This window comes from Babylonia areolata, chromosome 13, assembly GCF_041734735.1.
Source record: "Babylonia areolata isolate BAREFJ2019XMU chromosome 13, ASM4173473v1, whole genome shotgun sequence".
Lineage (NCBI taxonomy): Eukaryota > Metazoa > Mollusca > Gastropoda > Neogastropoda > Buccinidae > Babylonia > Babylonia areolata.
Window position 1 is genome coordinate 32,844,591 of NC_134888.1, and position 19,890 is coordinate 32,864,480.

General features: G+C 43.2%; 1 protein-coding gene across 1 annotated transcript in view; it reads right to left on the bottom strand.

Moving 5' to 3' along the window:
• Positions 1-5,842: 5,842 nt before the first annotated feature.
• Positions 5,843-19,890, bottom strand: part of LOC143288743 (paired amphipathic helix protein Sin3a-like) — a 20,108-nt gene continuing 6,060 nt past the window's right edge. Inside the window, exons 2-11 of the mRNA XM_076597369.1 lie at positions 17,668-17,734; positions 16,468-16,504; positions 14,827-14,991; positions 11,600-11,686; positions 10,713-10,831; positions 9,662-9,795; positions 8,762-8,859; positions 8,153-8,269; positions 7,473-7,554; positions 5,843-6,997 (exon numbers count right to left, since the gene is read on the bottom strand). Of these exons, the coding sequence (XP_076453484.1) occupies positions 6,888-6,997; positions 7,473-7,554; positions 8,153-8,269; positions 8,762-8,859; positions 9,662-9,795; positions 10,713-10,831; positions 11,600-11,686; positions 14,827-14,991; positions 16,468-16,504; positions 17,668-17,734 (1,016 nt within the window). The 3' untranslated portion in view covers positions 5,843-6,887. The remainder of the gene's footprint in view (positions 6,998-7,472; positions 7,555-8,152; positions 8,270-8,761; positions 8,860-9,661; positions 9,796-10,712; positions 10,832-11,599; positions 11,687-14,826; positions 14,992-16,467; positions 16,505-17,667; positions 17,735-19,890) is intronic.

Here is a 19,890-nt window from a genome sequence, read left to right on the forward strand (position 1 = left end):
CATGAGATTGGGAAATTGTGATCGAGTCTGAAAGGTGGGGACCTGGGGGCCGCAGAAGGCCCCCAGTGGGGGATCCATAGGGAAACGCCCCTGGCGGGGATTTGGGGGCGAAGTGCCCTGAAGCCGAAGGTTTTTTTCAATTTCAAACCATGAAATCTGCACTTGCGGGCCACCAGTGCTGCTGAGGTATTCCAACCTACAGAAGACAAAAAATCAGTCCAATTCTTCCTAAAGTAAACTGAAGTGATTTTGCTTCCAAACCTGTAAAGTCAGCCTTGGGGGCATGATTTTCAAAATCGTGTCTCATGGGTGAGTGTGTGTGTGGTTTCAATGCAACTGTGTGTGTGTATGTGAGAAAGAGAGACAGACAGACAGAGAATAGGGGTCAGGCTGGACATGGGAGAAAAGAGTTAAAGTTCATGTATGTGCACTGCTTTAAATACAACTCTGTGTGTTAAACTCTTTGTGTGAGTGAGTGAGTGAGTGAGCGAGTGTGTGTGTGTGTGTGTGTGTGTGTGGTTTCAATTCAACTGTGTGTAAACAAGAGAGGGAGGGAGGCAGACAGAAAGAGAGGGGAGATGGTAGGAGGCAAGAATGCAAGTTGTATTTGTGCATGTGTATGCACTGCTTTCAAATAGATCTCTCTCTGTGCGTGTGTGTGTGTTTTTTCAATACAACTCTGTGTGTATATGCAAGAGAGAGAGACAAACAGAAAGAGGGAGAGAGGGACAAAGAGACAGAGAGAGGGGGGGGGCGAGGGGGGAGGAAAAAGTGCAAGTTTGTATGTGTGCATGTGTACATTGCTTTAATTCTCTCTCTGTTTTCAATCTCCGTGTGTGTGTGCGTGTGCTTGAAAGAGAGTGAGTGTGCATGCGTGCATGTGCGTATTATTAAGCTCTGTGTGATTGTGTGAGCGCTCATAATATTATGTGTGCACATGTGTAAGTGTGAAGGAGAGAGATAAAATAAAAAATAGAGTATGTGTATATATGAATTCATTCATGTGGTTTTTTTTCAAAGTGTGTGTGTGTGTGTGTGTGTGTGTGCGCACGCACCCAGACCCAGTTCCACTAATTATTCACTCCTTTATCGATCTCTGCTGCAAAAATCGTCTGATCCTTTGTGAGTTTTCTCATTTTGTCAGTGACTGAAGACGATCAACAAAATCAGGTATCTTTGCAAGTCGTGAAGCCCGCGAGCAAGTTTTGTAATCCCGACCGAATACGGATAAGCTGAATGATGACAGAAGAGCAACGGAACACTTATTCTCAATTGGTTCGCTTATCCAAACATGGGGTCTTTTAGCAAACGCTGTGGGTTGTCTTGTCGATCGGTCGGACAACGTTCGTGCAACCTTCGTGGGTCGGGAAAAAACCTCACCACCACCCCCACCCCCGATTTTCTCAACGGATTTACGCGAATGTAAAAAATTTACGCGAATCTAAAAAATGGCCTCTGGAGCCAATTTTCGGTCGGAAATCCGACTACCGTCGGAAAAATCTCATGCCTGACAGAGGTGGGAGGCATGGCAGGGCTAGGGGTGAGAGTGTGTCTGCCAGCTGTGTGTGCAAAATGGAAACCGTGTAGGGTGGGCACAGACCACAAACAACACCAATATTAGGACTCTATCAAAACACTTACCGTCTTCATCATCACTCAGTTCTCCACTGGGGTAGAAAAGGAAATCGCGGATCTGGTGGTAGACCAACTGCTTGATCATCTTGTCCTCCTCATGGCAGACCTGCCTAGGCCCCCAAATACCTCTCAGTAGTATAAGCCCAGTTTTCTGTAGTTTTATGGTACTAACCAAGACATGGTTTAGGGCTAATTATCAAACACAAGTGAAGCTTTCGGTAATCACATGCAGAGATACCAATCTCCAAAGACAAAAAGGAGCATGTGACAAAATCAACACAAAATGACAGACTGACAGTAACCATCATTAAATTTTATTTTATTCATGACACAGCTTTCCTTTCCTCTCTCTCTTAGTTTTTATCTGTTCGAAGAGATTCCAAAATTGTGAACTTTACTGAAACATGTGAGGAGATCTTGGGGACTGCATTAGGAGAGCAAAGCTGGTTATGCGTTATATACATAGAGAGAGAGAGAGAGAGAGAGAGAGAGAGAGAGAGAGAGCACATGTGTGTGTGTGTGTGGGTGTGTGTGTGTTCAATTCAACCCTGTGTGTGTGGTGAAAGAGGGGCGAGGATAGGAAGAAAGTGTGTGTGTGTGTCTGATAGAGAGACAGAGAGAGTATATGCTTTGTATTTTGTTTTCAATGCAGCTCTGTGTGTGTGTGTGTGTGTGTGTGTGTGTGTGTGCGTGCGTGTGTTTGAGAGAGTGAGAGAGTGAGTGTGCATGTGTTTTCAATTCAGCCCCTGAGTGTGTGTGTGTGTGTGTGGTGAAAGAGTGACGAGGATGGGGAGAAAGTGTGTGTGTATGTCTGAGAGAGAGAGAGAGAGAGAGAGTTTATATGCTTGTTTTCAATGTGACTGTGACTCGGTGTGTGTGTGTTTAAGAAAGAGAAAGAGCGTGTGTGTTTGAGAAAGAGTGTGTATGTTTGAGAAAGAGTGTGTGTGTTTGAGAAAGTGTGTGTGTGTTTGAGAAAGAGTGTGTGTGTATGCGTGTGTGTGTTTTCAATTCAGCTCTGTGTGTGTGTGTGCGTGCTTGAAAGAGAGCGTGTGTGTGTGTGTGTGTGTGTGTGTGTGTGTAATTCAGCTCTGTGTGTGTGTGTGTGTGTGTGTTTGAGAGAGAGAGAGAGAGAGAGAGAGAGAGAGAGTCTGTGTATACGTTTGTGTGTTTTCAATTCAGCTGTGTGTGTGTGTATGTATGTGAGAGAGAGAGAGAGAGAGAGACAGAGAGAGAGAGAGGATGTGTATGTGTGTATGCGTCTGTGTGTGTGTTTTCAATTCAGCTATGTGTGCGTGTGTGTTCAATTCAACCCTCTGTGTGTGGTGAAAGAGGGGCGAGGATGTGGAGAAAGTGTGTGTGTATGCCTGAGAGAAACAGAAGCAGAGACAAGGGTTTATATACTATGTGTTTTGTTTTCGGTGCAGCTCTGTGTGTGTGTGTGTGTGTGTGTGTGTGTGTGTGTGTGTGTGTGTGTTTGAGAGAGAGAGAGAGTGTGTGTGTGTATGGGTGTGTTTTCAATTCAGCTGTGTGTGTGTGTCTGTGTGTGTGCACGTGCGCGTGAGTACGAGTCATAATGTGTGTTTAAGTGCATGTGTAAGCACGTGTATTCTTTTCAATACAACTCTGTGTGTGTGCGAGTGTGTGCGAGCGCATGTGTGTGTATGTGCGCACGCATGCGCGTGTGTGTGTACATGTGAGAGAGTGAGTGTGTGTGTGTACATATGTAAGTGTTTCCAATTCAGCTCCAGGAAGAGAGAGAGTGAAATGTATCGGGCCATCCAAATTTGAGGCAGAGGTCGCAAGTGCATTTGAAAAAAAACAACTATTTCATGCCTGCAATGGGAAAATGAATATCTAGATCCAGATCTAAATATCACTGCAGCCGTGTCAGTGCATTGCCTTATCATCAGCTGATTAAGTCTGGCTTAAAGCTGTTTGCAACAAAGTTTGTATTATGTTGCACTGTGGTGCTACAAAGTAATTGTTGCTAAACGTGTGACTTGACAGATGGAGACGAGATCCAGCACACAGTTGTGTGTATGTGCGTGCGTGTACAGTATAGACCGGATGTATAAAACACCGGATGTATGAAAGTCTGCATGTATGAAAGGGGCAGGCAGGGTCCCGGCAGAAGCTACTCTTTGTTATTACTTAGCATTTTCCGGTTGTATGAAAATCGGATGTATAAAAGTCCGGTTGTATGAAAGCAAATCTCTGGTCCCGAGCAGCACAAATGCGCTGTTGCAAGACCGGTTGTAAGAAAACGAAACCGAAAGTAGACCAAATTCACCAAAGTGTGGTAAATTCCCCGTAAAATTATTTCCCCTTCCATAGCGACTCGATCTTGCAAAATGGCGGACCCGCACCGCAAAGCGAAAGGTACAGGCAAACGCAGAGTGTTGACATTGTCTGAGCGCCTTAAAATCATAAAGGCAGTAGAGGACAGTCCATTCAAATCCCGAACACAGATGGCCATTAATTTAGGTGTCCCCCTGCCAACGCTGTCAAATATCATGAAAGACAAGAACAAATATCTTGCTCAGGCAAGAAGCGGCGATATTGTGACGACGAGCAAGCGGGCACGGAGCTCTCAGCTGGCGTCTGTGGACAAAGCGTTGCTGGACTGGTTTACGTCATGCAGGTGGGCTATTCTTATTTTTTCTTTATGAATTTTTATTTGTTGATTGATTTGAAACTGTATGTTCATACTGTCCGCGCTCTAAAAGTGGGTATCAGTGTCTCACAGTGTGTGTATGTGTGTGCACGTGCGTACGTGTGCACGTACGCACACTGACGTGTGCGCGCATGCGTGCGTGATAGTGTGTGTGTGTGTGTCTGTGTGTGTGTATGTCTGTCTGCCTGCCTATCTTCCTGTCTCGGTGCCCGTGCCCCTGTATTTTTAACCTACACATATATGCCTTGAGCCATCCGCATATGCAATATGACTTCAATGTGCCCAGCAGTTTGCTTGGAAATTGGTAGCAGTACATTGGTAGTAAAAAGTTTGCGACCGCATAACGGGGGCAATACAAGTGTGTGTGTGTGTGTGTGTGTGTGTGTGTGTGCGTGCGTGTCAGTGTGTGTGCGTGAGCGCATCAGTGTGTGTGTGTGTGTGTGTGTGTGTGTGTGTGTGAGGGGAAGGGGGAGGAAGTGGTGGGGGTGCAGTAGTTGGGTGTGTGTATGGGGTGCGTAGCTATGTGCCCTCGTCTCTGCTCCCAGCACTCAAAAAACGTCTCTATCTGCCCTAAACTCAGTTATATTTTTAAGGTACAGTGTTCTATGTGCCCCCATCTCTATGTGCCCCCGTCTCTATGTGCCCCCTTCTCTAAATGCCCCCATCTGTCTATTTCTGTCAAAGAGTGTTAAGAGTATTTTGCATCTATACTGTAGCGCTACGGATGTCATTTTGGTTCATAATAATGTTTATTTATAGCTTGATTGAAATACTATTTATTAGAACGAACAAAACAATTTTTTTGGTAATATTTTGTTGAATAAGAAAAAAAGTAATTTTTTAAAATTTAATCAACATACTGTGATGTTGAGAAAGAAAACAACACCACACACACACACACACACAAATAGAGAGAGAGAGAGAGAGAGAGAGAACTCAGAAAATTTTATTTGCTACGTCAACGGCCCTTTCAAAGATTCCACGACCAAAAACATCGTCAAAAGCGCAAAAGGGTTGTGGAGGGAACACACACAATACAGTCGTGCCACACACACACACACACACACACACACACACACACACACACACACACACACACGCGCGCGCGCGCGCGCGCGCGCGCGCGCGCGCGCGCCCACGCGCACACACACACGCACGGAGGGAGGGTGGGGGGGGAGTGCACGGCACATGCAAAGCAGAACAGTTCCCACAAACAGTTGCTCTTTCTACCGGTTGTCCTGACTGTGTGTATGTAAGTACATGTACTTTTCCACTTGTTATTCACAAACCTTTTTCTTCTTACTAGGATATGTATGAAAACATTTAAACATAAAAAAAAGTAAATACAAAAATAACATGAAAAAAACTACTTTTATCAAGTAAAAGACGCGTGGCCGGATGTATGAAAGTCGATCCTCAATATTTTCATACATCCGGTTATCCGCTTGTAGTAAAGACCGGATGTATGGAAGACAAAAAGTGGGTCCCGACGACTTTCTTACATCCGGTCTCGACTGTATTATGTGCTGTATATGTGCGTGGGGGTATTGTTTTAAATGTAGGCCTCTGTGTGTGTGTGTGTGTGTGTATGCGCGTGCGTAGGCGCGTTTATGTGTGTGTGTGTGTATGTGTGCATGCACGCGTGTATACATATGTGTGCGCGCGTCTGTGTAGTGTATGTAAGCATGGTGTATTGTGTTTGCACATCTCCCAGTGTGTTTGTCTGTGTGTCGATCTGTGTATGCATGGTGAGTGTGTGTGTGTGTGTGTTTGCGCGTTTATGTGTGTAGGCGCGTTTATGTGTGTGTGCGTGCGTGCGTGCGTGTGTGTGTGTGTGCGTGCGCATGCGCACGTGTATATATGTGTGCGCGCGCGCGTTTGTGTTGTGTATGTAAGCATGGTAAAATGTGTTTGCACATCTCCCAGTGTGCGTTTGTGTGTCGATCTGTGTATGCGTGGTATGTGTGTGTGTGTGTACGCGCGCGTGTATGTGTATGTGCGCGTGCGTCTGTGTATGTAAGCATGGTAAAAACTGTGTTTGCACATCTCCCGGTGTGTGTTTGTGTGTCGATCTGCGTATGTGTGGTGTGTCTGTGTGTATGCGCGTGCGTGTGTGCGTAAGCGCGTCTGTGTGTGTGTGTGTGTGTGTGTGTACGCGCGCATATATGTGTATGTGCGCACGTCTGTGTTGTGTATGTAAGCATGGCAAAATGTGTTTGCACATCTCCCAGTTACATTTGTCTGTGTGTAGATCTGCGTATGCGTAGTGTGTGTGTGTGTGCGCGATCGCGAAATGTACCGACATCCAGTTGACAGGCCGCACTGGCGTTTGGTAAAGCTGGTAAAGCAGATCCACGTATCTCCAGTGAAGTGAGCCAAACTGACAAACGGCTGACGAAATCTCAGCAAAACGGGGTGGTGTGGGGTATGGGGGGTATGGGGGAGCGTTGACGTCAAATGCTATGAAAGTTCATCTTCAGTGACGAAGTCTTCAGAGACAACTGTGTGTGGCGCTTCTTAGCATTTGCTCTGTGTGTGTGTGTGTGTGTGTGTGTGTGTGCACGCACGCGAGTGTGTTTCAGGTTTCGCGGTCGGCAACATCACAAAATCCTATTTTTTCTTTACTCAGCCGTAGTGCCGTCATCAGGGGGCTTGTAGTTGGGGGGGCTTGAATCGTACTAGGCAGATCTGCACATGGGAACAAAGTACAACCACTGTCAATGCTCTGAAACAAGAAAATTGTTTATGAATGCAAGTCCCTTTTTTTTTTTCTTTTTTTTTTAAACATCATTTTAACTGATAAAAACAATGCTAATCTAAACTTTGGACAACTGGAATACTTCAGGATACTGCAGTCCTGGACCCTATACTCCCCCAACAAGAGGGGCCCACAATCAGGCTCCTTCAAGGGAAAACGAGTCTACCTTCATAGGTGGGAAAAGAGGTTGGGGTGGCAGGGAGGGAGGGTAGCCATGGGTGGGGGTGGCTGTCTGAGGACAAGGACAACCCACATGCCTGATACACAATAAGTCAAACCCTTTTCTCTTTTAAGTCTCAATCAAATGCAACGTCAGCCACAAAACATGGCCACACAGACTAATCATGCTGGCTACAGCCTTCAATATGATGATAAAACACAAACACACAAGTGTAGGTCACTTACTGGAGGAGCGTTTCATGTGATGGTTGACAACGGATGCGGCGTCCTCCAACACCGTCTTGTCGTCGTACTTCTCCTTGTCCCCCTGGCTAGAAATGAGTTTTCACTGTTCTCATGGATTCAAACCCTATCTCACTCAGTATCTATCAAGCTGATCACACACAGCAAACCTTTATAAAGACTTTGAAATTTCTTGAAGGTAAGTCTTTGTTCAGATGGAGTCTTTACAGATAGAGGTATACTCTCATCCTCTGGAGAGAGTGAAAGAGAAGTAAAGACATGTGTTTACATCATTTTATCTAGCAACAGCTTTCAGATCAAGGGCGGCTTCTGTGCTGATTTGAACTTGTGCTCAGCAAGAATTGAAAAGCCATGGTGCAGCACAGGAGCTAACCCCTACAAAATAAGAGTGAAAAAAACTACAGCAAAAAACAACAGAAAAAGACAGGAAAGAAAATTCAACGAAATATCATTACGCTCAAAATGAGGACAATACCAAATCTTACATGAAATGGAAGAAATATCAATATCCTACTTGCAATATCAATGTCTTACACAAAATAAAGTAAACACCAATATTTTACTTGAAATAGTATTATCATACACAAAATGAATAAAGACCACGATTAAAGAAATACTTCTAGTTTATTCAATGCAAAGGGAAACGTAAAAACCGTACAGACCTCAAAGCATTCATCCTCACAGCGGTAAATGTGCTCCTCAGACTTGGACTTCCGTGAAGTGACAAATGTCGAGTCCTCAGACCCGGTGGGAATGGACCCCCATGTGTCGTTCAACACCTGAAACAAAAACATACATGAAACTGCTTACTGATAATGATTAAAATATGTAGTATAATAGTTGTGTCTGACCATTAGAACAGCAGAGGAGGCAACTGCTATCCTATCTGGGCTTGAAATTGATTGTAGTGGGGAGTGTCTTGCCCATGTTACATCCAAACTCTCAGCCGACCGGGTTTTTAGACATATGCAGTACACATGTCTTACATGTTGTATTGTGAGCACTCATCCAAAACACTATTCACAGTGAGAGGACTGCAAAGGAAACACTTGTACATTCACAGAAGTATAATTGAGACAGAAGCATTTCCCGGACAGAACTATATGATCGTTTTTCTGCAGTTTACTTCTGTGTGAAATTGAAATACATCGAAATCTGTAGTTTATTTTTCATTCTGATTTCTTATCTTATATTTTCCTTCTGTTGTCAGCACCACACAGTAGATGTCAAGAAGAGAGCACATACAATCTTATATCATGTTTGATATTTACCTCATGACAGAGCTGTGTTCGCCCACTGCACTTTGGCTGAGGATATGTGGATGGAAGGGCACGACAGCTGGCTACGTATCGTCTGCACGACTGGTAATCTGAAACACATTTACAAGAATCTTTCAACTAATGAACATCTCTTCCATATCCTATCAACGAGGTGACAAAGACAAGGGGGATGATATGGACATGTTTGCAGTATTCTCTTCTTTTCATTCTCTCTCTCTCTTAAACGCTTTTTTTTTACACTATCCCCACTTCATTCTATCAAGCAATCCCAAAGGTGCTTTCGCAGTCCAAGCCCTTTGCCAAAACACTTTTCATGGTCAGTGGCATTGTAATCATGTAAGCTAATGTAAAAACCAATCAACAGATTTATTTCATCTCACAAAACATTTTTCTTCTTTTATTTACTTTTTTTCTTCTTTTTTTTTGCTGTCCCATCATCTGATCATCTGCATCATTTCACGCTGCTAATTCAAATTCCCCTATACACAGCCACACTTCAATTCTTCTGGCAGAGCTTTTTTTTTTTTGTCTTCTTCTTCTTTTTTTTTTTTTTTAAGTACAATTCTTCCAAAATCAAAGCGCACAATTCTTCCAAAATCAAAGCGGCACATTCAAAACTTCTGGTCACCTTTTGTCACTCTCTCTGCTTCTACCTATCTGTGTGTCTGAGTACTCATGTATTCATATGCATCAGTCAAACTCCCTGAAAAATCGCCTCCAAACAAAGACCTATTTTTCATGACTTTTCAAGATCTTTCTAAAAAAACAACAACCCCAAAAAAACAAAAACAAAAAAACTAGCAAAGTCCCGTGACACACACATACTCCATCAATGTCCAAACCTACTTCACAGCACACAAACAACACACGTTTCCCCCAAAACATCCATACCGATGTCCATGTTGTAGTCATCCCTGACACTGCTCTCTTTCTTGGCCACCTGAGGCAGGGACTCGTCGAGTGTGGCCGAGCAGTCCTTGTGACCCAGGAACTCCTTGAACCACTGGTACAGCTCCCCGTGTTTCCTGACATCACAGATGGCGTCAGTGCCATTACAGAACAGAGGCAATATTGCTGTGTCCACATCTTGTTCTAATTCTCACCCCCACCCAACCCCCCCGCAACCTAAAGTGGCCCCTCAGTGGTCGACTGGGCTATAAGAAACATGATTTGCCCCACAACCCTCCCCCCCCACCCTCCCCCTCCTCAACCTCCTGTGTTGGTTCGAACCATCTCCATACAACAGAAAGTGAACATCAAATAAATTTTCTTTCTTTACTTCTTTTACAACACCACCACCACCAAAAAAAAAAGAAAAAAAAAAAAAAGAAAGAAAGAACAAAAGGAAAGCAGAACGAAAACAAAAGCATCTAACCTACCCTATGGGCAAAAATAATGTAACAAAAGCTAACACAGGGAAAACTGATGTGCCTGATTTAAGTAGGAAAGACTCTACTGGTTTCCTTTGAAGAATCTGTCCAGCAGATGGGTCGTTTAAAACAAGACACCAAGTCAGCAACCACAGCATACCCAACGTCCGCTTGATCCCATAGTACACGCTTGCAACACACATCTTACAACACCCTAGTCTAACCAACCACGATAAACCCAGGCAACCAAACCTTCATAACTGTATCAACAATATGACAACAACAACAATGCCGATGACAGTACAATAAATCAAGAGTTATTCAGGAGTTAAAATACAGAACAAGACCATGCAAAGGACAACAACAGTATATACTGTAAAGCAAATGCTATACATGCCTCTTCATACACAATGTATTTATCTGTTATAGAGGACACATGCACATGAACTTTTTTTTTTTTTTTTTTCAATGGATCATCTGATTGAACAGTGTTAAACAGATACTTGTACTCAGACTCTCTTCTTCTTTTGTCAATCTTTATTTTACAGGCAATATTCATGTGATGTACTTACCCCAGAAATGGATTGACCATTGTGATAAGCTCACCGCTTGAAATAATCTCTGAATTAAACAAATCTAGGCAGCGCAAAAAATTGTTGTAAACTTCAATGGACCCGAGAGCATTCCGCACCTGCAATTAAAAGAAAAACAGAAGAGTAATAAGCTTCTTTTTATCGCAGAATACTCCCGACCTACAAAAAGAAACCAACAACAAATAAATACATTACTATGTATGAAGTTGTGTGCAATAGAAAAAGAATACAGACAGCATACCACACTTGATACATCTTCCTTGGTAAAAAAAAACTAAAATGACAACTAAAAAAACCTGGTGTGTCCAAAAACCAAATATATTCAAATAAACAGACGAAATCATAACACAAAAAATAGTGAAAGCAATGACAGTGAAAATATTTAATTACTTTTCAGTTACATTAGCCCAAAAAAAAAAAAATTTTCTATTCAAGTTTGCTGTGCTTTCGGTATTTTTAAAAGTTTTATCTAAAATAATAAAGCTATTGGTGAATCAAATAACTCTGAAAGGTAAAACCCAACAAATCACTATGTGTTTTTCAATGATGTATACAAATTTACTGAAAGTAATGTTTAATATTCCAAACCTCTTGGCAAAACAAATATATAATAAAATCAGAAACATAGGACTCACATAGAAATGTTTTTCCCCTAAAAGTACCTTTATCTAACATACATACTGTGACCCACTAGCGCCGACTCCCGCAGGAGTCTGATTCATGTACTGTGCAAACTACAACCTGCCTATGCGGAGAAAACAAAAGTAGCTACAGCTGATAACCTCCTAGAAGTAGGTTTCGATTTTTTGTCAATTTCCAATGTAACAGCAAAACGAGAATGTCATAATAAATCATGAAACACTCACATTGTCGAAGAAGGCATATTCCTTCAGGGAAGCGTACTTGCCCGCTTCAGCCAGAGACACATCTTTCAGCATCCCCGTCTTGTATTTCTGCACAAAATGAAATTTGTTTCCTAAAATTACGTCTACCTAACATCAAGCATGAGATTTGGAAATTGTGATCCAGTCTGAAAGGTGGGGGCCTGGTGGCCGCAGAAGGACCCCAGTTGGGGTCCATGGGGCAACACACTGGTGGGGGTCTAGCAGAGCCCCCTGAAGCTGAAGGTTTTTCTCAATTTCAAACCAGAAAATCACCACTTCAGGGCCACCAATGCCTCTGAGGTATTCCAAGCCATATAAGACAAAAATCAGTCCAATTCTTCCTAAACTGAAGTGTTTCTGCTTTCAAACCTGTAAAAGTCAGCCTTGGGAACATGATTTTCATAATCTTGTCTCATGTGTATGTGTGTGTGTGTGTGTGTGTGTGTGTGTGTGTTTAATGCAACTCTCTGTGTGTATGTGAGAAACAGAGACAGACAGACAAAGTGATTGAGAATGGGGGTCAGGGGGGACATGGGAGGAAAGAGTAAAAGTTCGTATGTGTGCATGTATGTGCACTGCTTTAAATACAACTCTGTGTGTGTTAAACTGTGAGAGAGAGAGAGAGAGAGAGAGAGAGAGAGAGAGAGAGAGAGTGTGTGTGGAGGGGGTGGGGGTGGGGGGAATTGTCCAGGAGTTTCCTCTGAAAATGGCTGGGGTGCAGGGTGGCAAAGCCCCATGGCCAAAAATGAAATTAGTGATTTTTAAGAGGTTTGGGGGCCTCTTTTTGTTTGTGTGTGTGTGTGTGTGTGTGTGTGTGTGTGTGTGTGTGTGTGTGTGTGTGTGTGTGTGTGTGTGTGCTGTTTTCAAGGAAAATGTACTTAGCACACAAGTTTGCACTGTACCATTAAAACTGACACCTGGTCTCTTCAGCTGTAGTCTTCATTCCACAGACAGACATGTGTGTTGGTTGAGGAAAGAACGGGGGGAAGTGGAATGACTGGAGGGAGGAGGGGGTGGGTATGTGACTGGTCATATCACTTTCAGCAGTCCAGGATTCTCAGCTAGAGCTAGTGGTCAATGTTCCAAGCCTGGTCTGTGTGTGTGTGTGTGTGTTCAACTAAACTGTGTGTGAGGGAGAAAGAGAGAGAGAGAGGGAGGGAGAGAGAGAGAGCGCGAGTGCACACACGCATGTGTGTATGTGTGGTTTCAGTTCAACTGTGTGTAAACAAGAGAGAGGCAGACAGAGAGAAAGAGATGGGAGAAGGTGAGGGGAAAGAATGCAGGTTGTATTTGTGTATGTGTATGCATTGCTTTCAAATTCAATAGATCTCTCTCCATGTGTGTGTGTGTGTGTGAATGTGTGTGTGTGTGTGTGTGTGTGTGTGTGTGTGTGTGTGTGTGTGTGTGTGTGTGTGTGTGTGTTCAATACAACACTCACTGTGTATATGTGAGAAAGAGCAAGAAAGACAGAAAGAGGGAGAGAGGGACAGAGAGAGAGAGAGCGGGGGGGGGAAGGTGGTAGGAAAAAAATGCAAGTTTGTATGTGTGCATCACTGCATGTATATGCATTGCTTTAAATACAATTCTGTGTGTGTGTGTGTGTGTGTGTGTGTGTGTGTGTGTGTGTGTGTTTTCAAGCAAACTGTGTGTGTGTGTATGAGCGCGCGCGTGCACGCGAGAAAGAGAGAGGGAGAGAGAGAGAGAGAGTGTGCGTGTTTGTGCACGTGCTCATGTGCGTATTATCAAGCTCTTTGTGATTGTGTGAGCGCTCATGTGTGCACATGTGTGAAGAAGAGACTGAGAAAATAAAAAAGACTGAGTATGTGTATACGTGAGTGCATTCATGTAATTTTTTCAGCTCTGGGTCTATACGTGCATGTGTAACTTTGGTAATCTGGCTCATAGTCATAGATCTCAGATCTAAATAAACTGACAGGCTCTTGTGATGAACTGTCTGTGTTTATGTGCCCGCATGTGGGTGCATGTGCGCGCCACGTGCGTGCTTTTTACAGTGATATCAATGCGTGCCATGTAGGGATCGCCTTTTGTTATCGGCATTTTGACAACTTCAATTGACCGTTAGGAAACTTTTTGCCTTCGATTTTGGTGCTCTGACAAGTCACTGGATCGCCTCTCAAGGGGTCAACAAACGATCGACTCTTTCAAAAGAGCATTCCGTTTTCATTTTTGACAGATCATCAGTCGGCAAATGGCACATCGGCTTTTGGCTTTTTTTTTCCCCTCCAGAAAACAGACGCTTCGTTTTTTTATGTAAATCTGAAAACAGATTTCCGTGCCTTGATGGAAGAGTTGCGCCCATACAATCTGACACCAATCGCACTTGGTCTTGCCCGCGGCGTCGATTTTGTGAATGGTGTTGCCTACCCGTAAAGTTACTTTTTTGTTCTTCACTTCTAATCCACTATTTTTTCACTCCTTTATCGATCTCTGCTGCAAAAATCTTTGTATCCTTTGTGAGTTTTCTCATTTTGTCAATGATTGAAGACGAACGACAAAATCAAGTATCTTTGCAAGTAATGAAGCCCGACTATAGTCGGAAAAATCTCATGCCTGGTCTATCAAACATACTTACCATGACCCACTAGTGCAGACTCCGGCAGGGAGTCCGATTCCTGTCCTGGGCAAACTATTATCCGCCTATGCGGAGAAAACAAAAGTAACTACGGCTGATAACCTCCCGGACGTAGGTTACCTCCCCTCTGTATCCATGAGTAGCTTCCTCTTTTTCCAGCAGCCATCTTGACTCATGATCCTGTGCTCTTCATATGGCTAAGTTTTTTCATATTTCTATCTATCGATTCTTTGACACTCAAAGACACTTGTTTTGTATCTGACGAAGACTTGTATCAGGTCACAAACTTACTTAGCTCGTTTGGTCAATCAAGCTAACATTATGGCTCAATCACAATCATAAGGGCCCTCTACCTCAGGTTCTCTCAACAACAGGTACAGGTATAGTATTTGGGACAGAAATTAAGCCTTGCGGCCTTTCCACGCCTCCTCCAGGGGGTAGGCAAGAGTCAGAACCCTGATCTGTGCATGAGCCCAAAGCGCTGCACAAACCTTGAGAAAACCTGTGTATGACATGAAAAGAACCAAAGGAAAACAAATTTCACTAAAGAAAAACAAAAACAAAAAAAACAGCAACAGTACTTAACCACAATGTTTAACAAGAGCGGAAAAGGTACCTTGGCTTGTGGCTGAAGACCACTACTGCAACCACTGCTGCACATGCAGGCTGGTCGCTTCAACTGACCGGTCGTTTTGCCCAGTGGTGTCCCCTTGCTGGGAAACCCGCCTGGCTTCTTGTGCGTGGAGGAATGGTCGTTACGCACTCCCAGCGACATGTCGCTCTGTAAGAGTCACAACATCTTCCATTTGTCAATCACTCTGTACAAGCCACAACATCTTCCACATGTCAATCACTCTGTTACTCAGTGTAAAAACCACATCTTCCACATGTCAATCACTTTGTAACTCGGTTAAAAAGCCACAAAATCTTCCACATGTCAATCACTCTGTAAAAGCCACAAAATTTTTCCACAAGTCAATCACTCTGTAAAAGCCACCTCTTCCACATGTCAATCACTCTGTAAAAGCCACATCTTCCACATGTCAATCACTCTGTAAAAGCCACAAAATTTTTCCACAAGTCAATCACTCTGTAAAAGCCACAAAATTTTTCCACAAGTCAATCACTCTGTAAAAGCCACATCTTCCACATGTCAATCACTCTGTAAAAGCCACATCTTCCACATGTCAATTACTCCGTAAAAGCCACAACATCTTCCACATGTCAATCACTCTGTAAAAGCCACATCTTCCACATGTCAATCACTCTGTAACTCAGTGTAAAAGTCACAACATCTTCCATTTGTCAATCACTCTGTAACTCGGCGTAAAAGCCACATCTTCCGTATGTCAATCACTCTGTAACTCAGTGTAAAAGCCACATCTTCCACATGTCAATCACTCTGTAACTCAGTGAAAGAGCCACATCTTTCATTCGCCAATCACTTTCGTCAACACCTTGATCACTTGTGTGCATGTGCCAGTGTATTGCATGCAGGCATATTGGTAAGCATGTCTCTCATGTCTATGTGCAGATGTGCTTCGGTGCCGAGTAGCTGCAAGCTTGTGCATGTGTGTACGTGCTTCACTGCAGGTGTGCATGCACATGCAAGCTTAAGCAGTAGCCTATTTGCAGCACTTTTAATAAAGACTGGAGCAGGGACACAGTGAGACCAGGCATGAGTGCGGAGTTAGAAACCAAGATATTTTGTTACATTCACTGCACAGAATGTAATACAACTCTATGACCTGTGTAAAAAAAAAAAAAAAATCATATGCATATATACTACTTTTTGTCAGAGACAATGTTTATTTAACAAACTGCTGTAACTATTGGAAATGTTTCCACAATGACAGATGTGCTGTTTCTAGAATTAACTTGCTTAATGCTTGCAACAGTGTCTGTCATTTCGTCATTAGAACATCCCCATCACCTGTGACAAATTTGAGTAAAGCATACTATCTCCTACAGATATCTAAATGTGAGCAATTAACTTTCACATGCTGCCAAAGTTTGTTCTGACTCAATTCATCCATTATTGCACTGATTTCTTGAGTGACGTGCATCTCAGAATCTGACCCTACGATCAGTCAAGCGTGACAAACATTTTTTTTTTTTTTAAATAGGAAAGAAAGGGAGCAGTAGAGCAATGCAGAAATGGATGAGAAGGGGGGGGAAAGAGACTTTCCAAAATAACACCATCATGATCTATGAATATTCATAGATAAACATTATGATGTACAGTAAAACAACTCACTAGTCCGTCGTCCCTCTCCACCATCTGAGGGGAAGAACTGCATGGAAAAAACAAGATGGGTTAAGCACCAAGCATTCAGAACTGCAAAATTTCAATTAAAAAAACAAAAACAAACAAACCCAAAATATGTTTTGTCATTTGTCTTGTTTTGTTTACTGAAATTTTGCGTTCTGAATGCTGCATTTCAACATGGATTTTCAGTTTTCTGGGATCACTGCAGCAACTTTGAGTAAACAACCACCTCACACGCTTATATTTCCAGGAGTGCAACTGACGAAAATCTGGTTATGATTTTGTGTTCCTGAACTGGATAATACTTCAAAGAGTAGGGGGACACTACTGCTGGAGTCTTTCCAGTGGTGGTCAGTAATTGTATCAACCCACCTATTTTGTAACCTACTAATGACCGTAACTGTTCAGAGACTGACAAAGGGAGTAATCCCTCCGCCAAGAGTCCCCAGTGAAATCTGCTGACTCAAATGACTGCAACACTCCCAAAGATGCATAAATGAAGTGGTTGACCCTTAACTGTGTAGTTCCAGTCTTCAAATTTGAACCCAGAGCAAATTCAACTCTGTGTAGGCAATGACCAAAGGCCAAAAAACACTGCCTCTCATGTGGCTCAAACCCACAGCTTCAGGCTTTAGACCAGTTGTTAGCCTGCAATGCAAACCACTACAACACTCCGGTTGCCGCTGTCCTGAATCTTTTTTGTAACGTCGTCGTCTTCTACGTTCACTCGTATGCACACGAGTGGGCTTTTACGTGTATGACCGTTTTTACCCCGCCATGTAGGCAGCCATACTCCATTTTTTGGGGGGGGTGCATGCTGGGTATGTTCTTGTTTCCATAACCCACCAAACGCTGACAAGGATTACAGGATCTTTAACGTGCGGTATTGATCTTCTGCTTGCATAGACACACGAACGGGGTTCAGCTACTGGCAGGTCTGCGCATATGTTGACTGGGAGATCGTAAAAATCCTCCACCCTTCACCACCAGGTGCCGTCACCATGATTCGAACCCGGACCCTCAGATTGACAGTCCATTTTGTACCGTCAATGTCATTCAATTTTTTTCCACCAATGGCTCATGCGCTCTCCCTCTCTCTCTCTCCATCACTCTCTCACTGTTTGCCCCCACCCCCCCAGACCCCTCCCTCAATCCTCCCCCCCCCCACACCCCCTCCCCAAGACTTACAATGCTGTTGCCTCCTCCACCGTTGGTGTCAGAGAGGAACTGTCCAAACTGTGCCAGCAGGTCCATCCTGGTCAGCAAACAGGCGCGGCACCTGGGAGTACAACTCCGTCTCCGTCAGCGGCTTGCTGCTCATCCCACCTCTGCCCTGCTGCAGGAGTACAAGTACACAATACTTTTATTATCTCAATACCCTGGAACGGACTATGGCTGCCTACATGACAGAGTAAAAACAGTCATACGCGAAAAAGCCGACTCGTTGTACACACAACGTCAAGTGAACATGGGAGTTGCAGCCAATGAGCATAGAAGAATTATCTCAATAAGATAAATTCATTTGTGGTGTATGTTATGCAGACAACACACGAAATCACAGCCACTCAATGTAAATACATAAAAAGACATAAATTGCAGCACTGCTAAGTTGCTGTCAACCTTTCGCACAATGATCACAATCATGTACTTGTAATGATTACATACTTTCACAGTCATTCAACATGAATACATAAGGTACATGAAATGCATAAATACAAGGTTAATGCTAATTAATCCCATACAATAATCACAAATCAACAATGCCATAAGCAGAGTAAGAGAACAGATGAAAATATACTATAATTAAACCGAAAATACATGATTAAAACCAGCTGTTATTCAACAATATCTAAAATCAATGCAAAATTAAATATTCACATAACCTTGCATGTGCATGCACACACACAAACATAATGCACACACACAAACTTACAAGCAAACACACATGCACATGCGCACACACACACATAAATATCTCCAAACACATACTCACGCATGCACACACACACACACACACACATCTACACAGACGGGGGCCCAATTATAAAAGCGCTTGTGTAGTTAAAGTTACAGGGTATTAAAAACCTGACTTGGGTTCTAAAGGTTTTCAGTTTGGGAAGTGCTTCCCCCTTAGCCGCCTGAACCCTGGTTGAAACGAGATCAGTGTGGCACGAATCAAAAGTTGCAGTTACCACTTTCCTGTGTACTCTAAAAGTGTGGCCAAAAGAAGCGCTTCAAAGACTCTTTGAAAGCTTCTCTGAAGGCCTTCAACATCAGCCACGACACAGGGGAGAGCTGAATGCAATGGACAGACCAAAGTGGCGTTCAGCTGTCCACAAAGGCACCAAATCCTGTGAGGCCAACAGAATCGCTGCAGCAGCGCAACGCAGACAGGCCAGGAAAAAGCAGTGCCAGCAAGTCCCCTGACAGCCGCCACCATCCCCTGCTCCACACTGCGTTAGAACCTTCCAGGCGCAAGATTGGCCTGACCAGTAATCTGCGCACCCACAGAGCCCAACCCACCCACCCCCCGGATGACTAGACGGTACTCGTCGATCCTGACGGACGAACCCCACACTCTAAAAGTAGTGTAACTGAGCATGCTGAGCACAAAGAAATGCGGTTCACGAGAGAAGAAGTCCCAACATGAAAAAATGTGTGACTGACCATCCTGGCCAAGCTAGCTCATGTGTTATCACAGTAAGATGATCAGCCCCTTCACTGACTAGCTTGCTCAAAAAAACACAACAGAACATCAGTTAAGTGAGAGTTACTGCCAACATTTCTAATGAAAGAGACAAATACACACACACACAAACACCTGTCAGAAAAACACAAGAGTCTAACCTCTTTGATATTCCTCTGTTCCTTCTGATATGTGTGCAGAACTTTCAAGGAGAACTGCTTTGTAAACTTCTCGCTGTCCCTGGAAACGATTTCTGCAAACAAAATCAGCAAACTTTGCTCTCAGCAAACAAGCTTTTCCTTCTTTGGCACACTACCATATCAGTTACTCCTGCTTTCAACGTCTCTTCTATATGAGTTATATTCCAAGGCTTTCTTTCCCTACAGTCTCATTAATTCAAGAAATAGATCATGCATTCCAAATTCTCACACACAAAGAGCAGTCTCACTCATTCAAGTAGGTATGCAGCTCAAATTTTAATCAAAACTACAGCACTAAAAATTGTAATCAATATTTATAACTTTTAATACAAACAAATAGCACATAGAATTTTCCAGATATCTTCATTAGTTCCAGAGATGTGGTTTTTTAAAGTCTGTTACTTTTTATTCTGTTCCGTTGACTGAAAAAAGAGCCATTTTTAAATCCCAATCATAAGTAGAAAATAAATTCCGTAGATTTAAAATTTCCAGAATGCTATCTACAATATCCTGATAGGAGGCAGT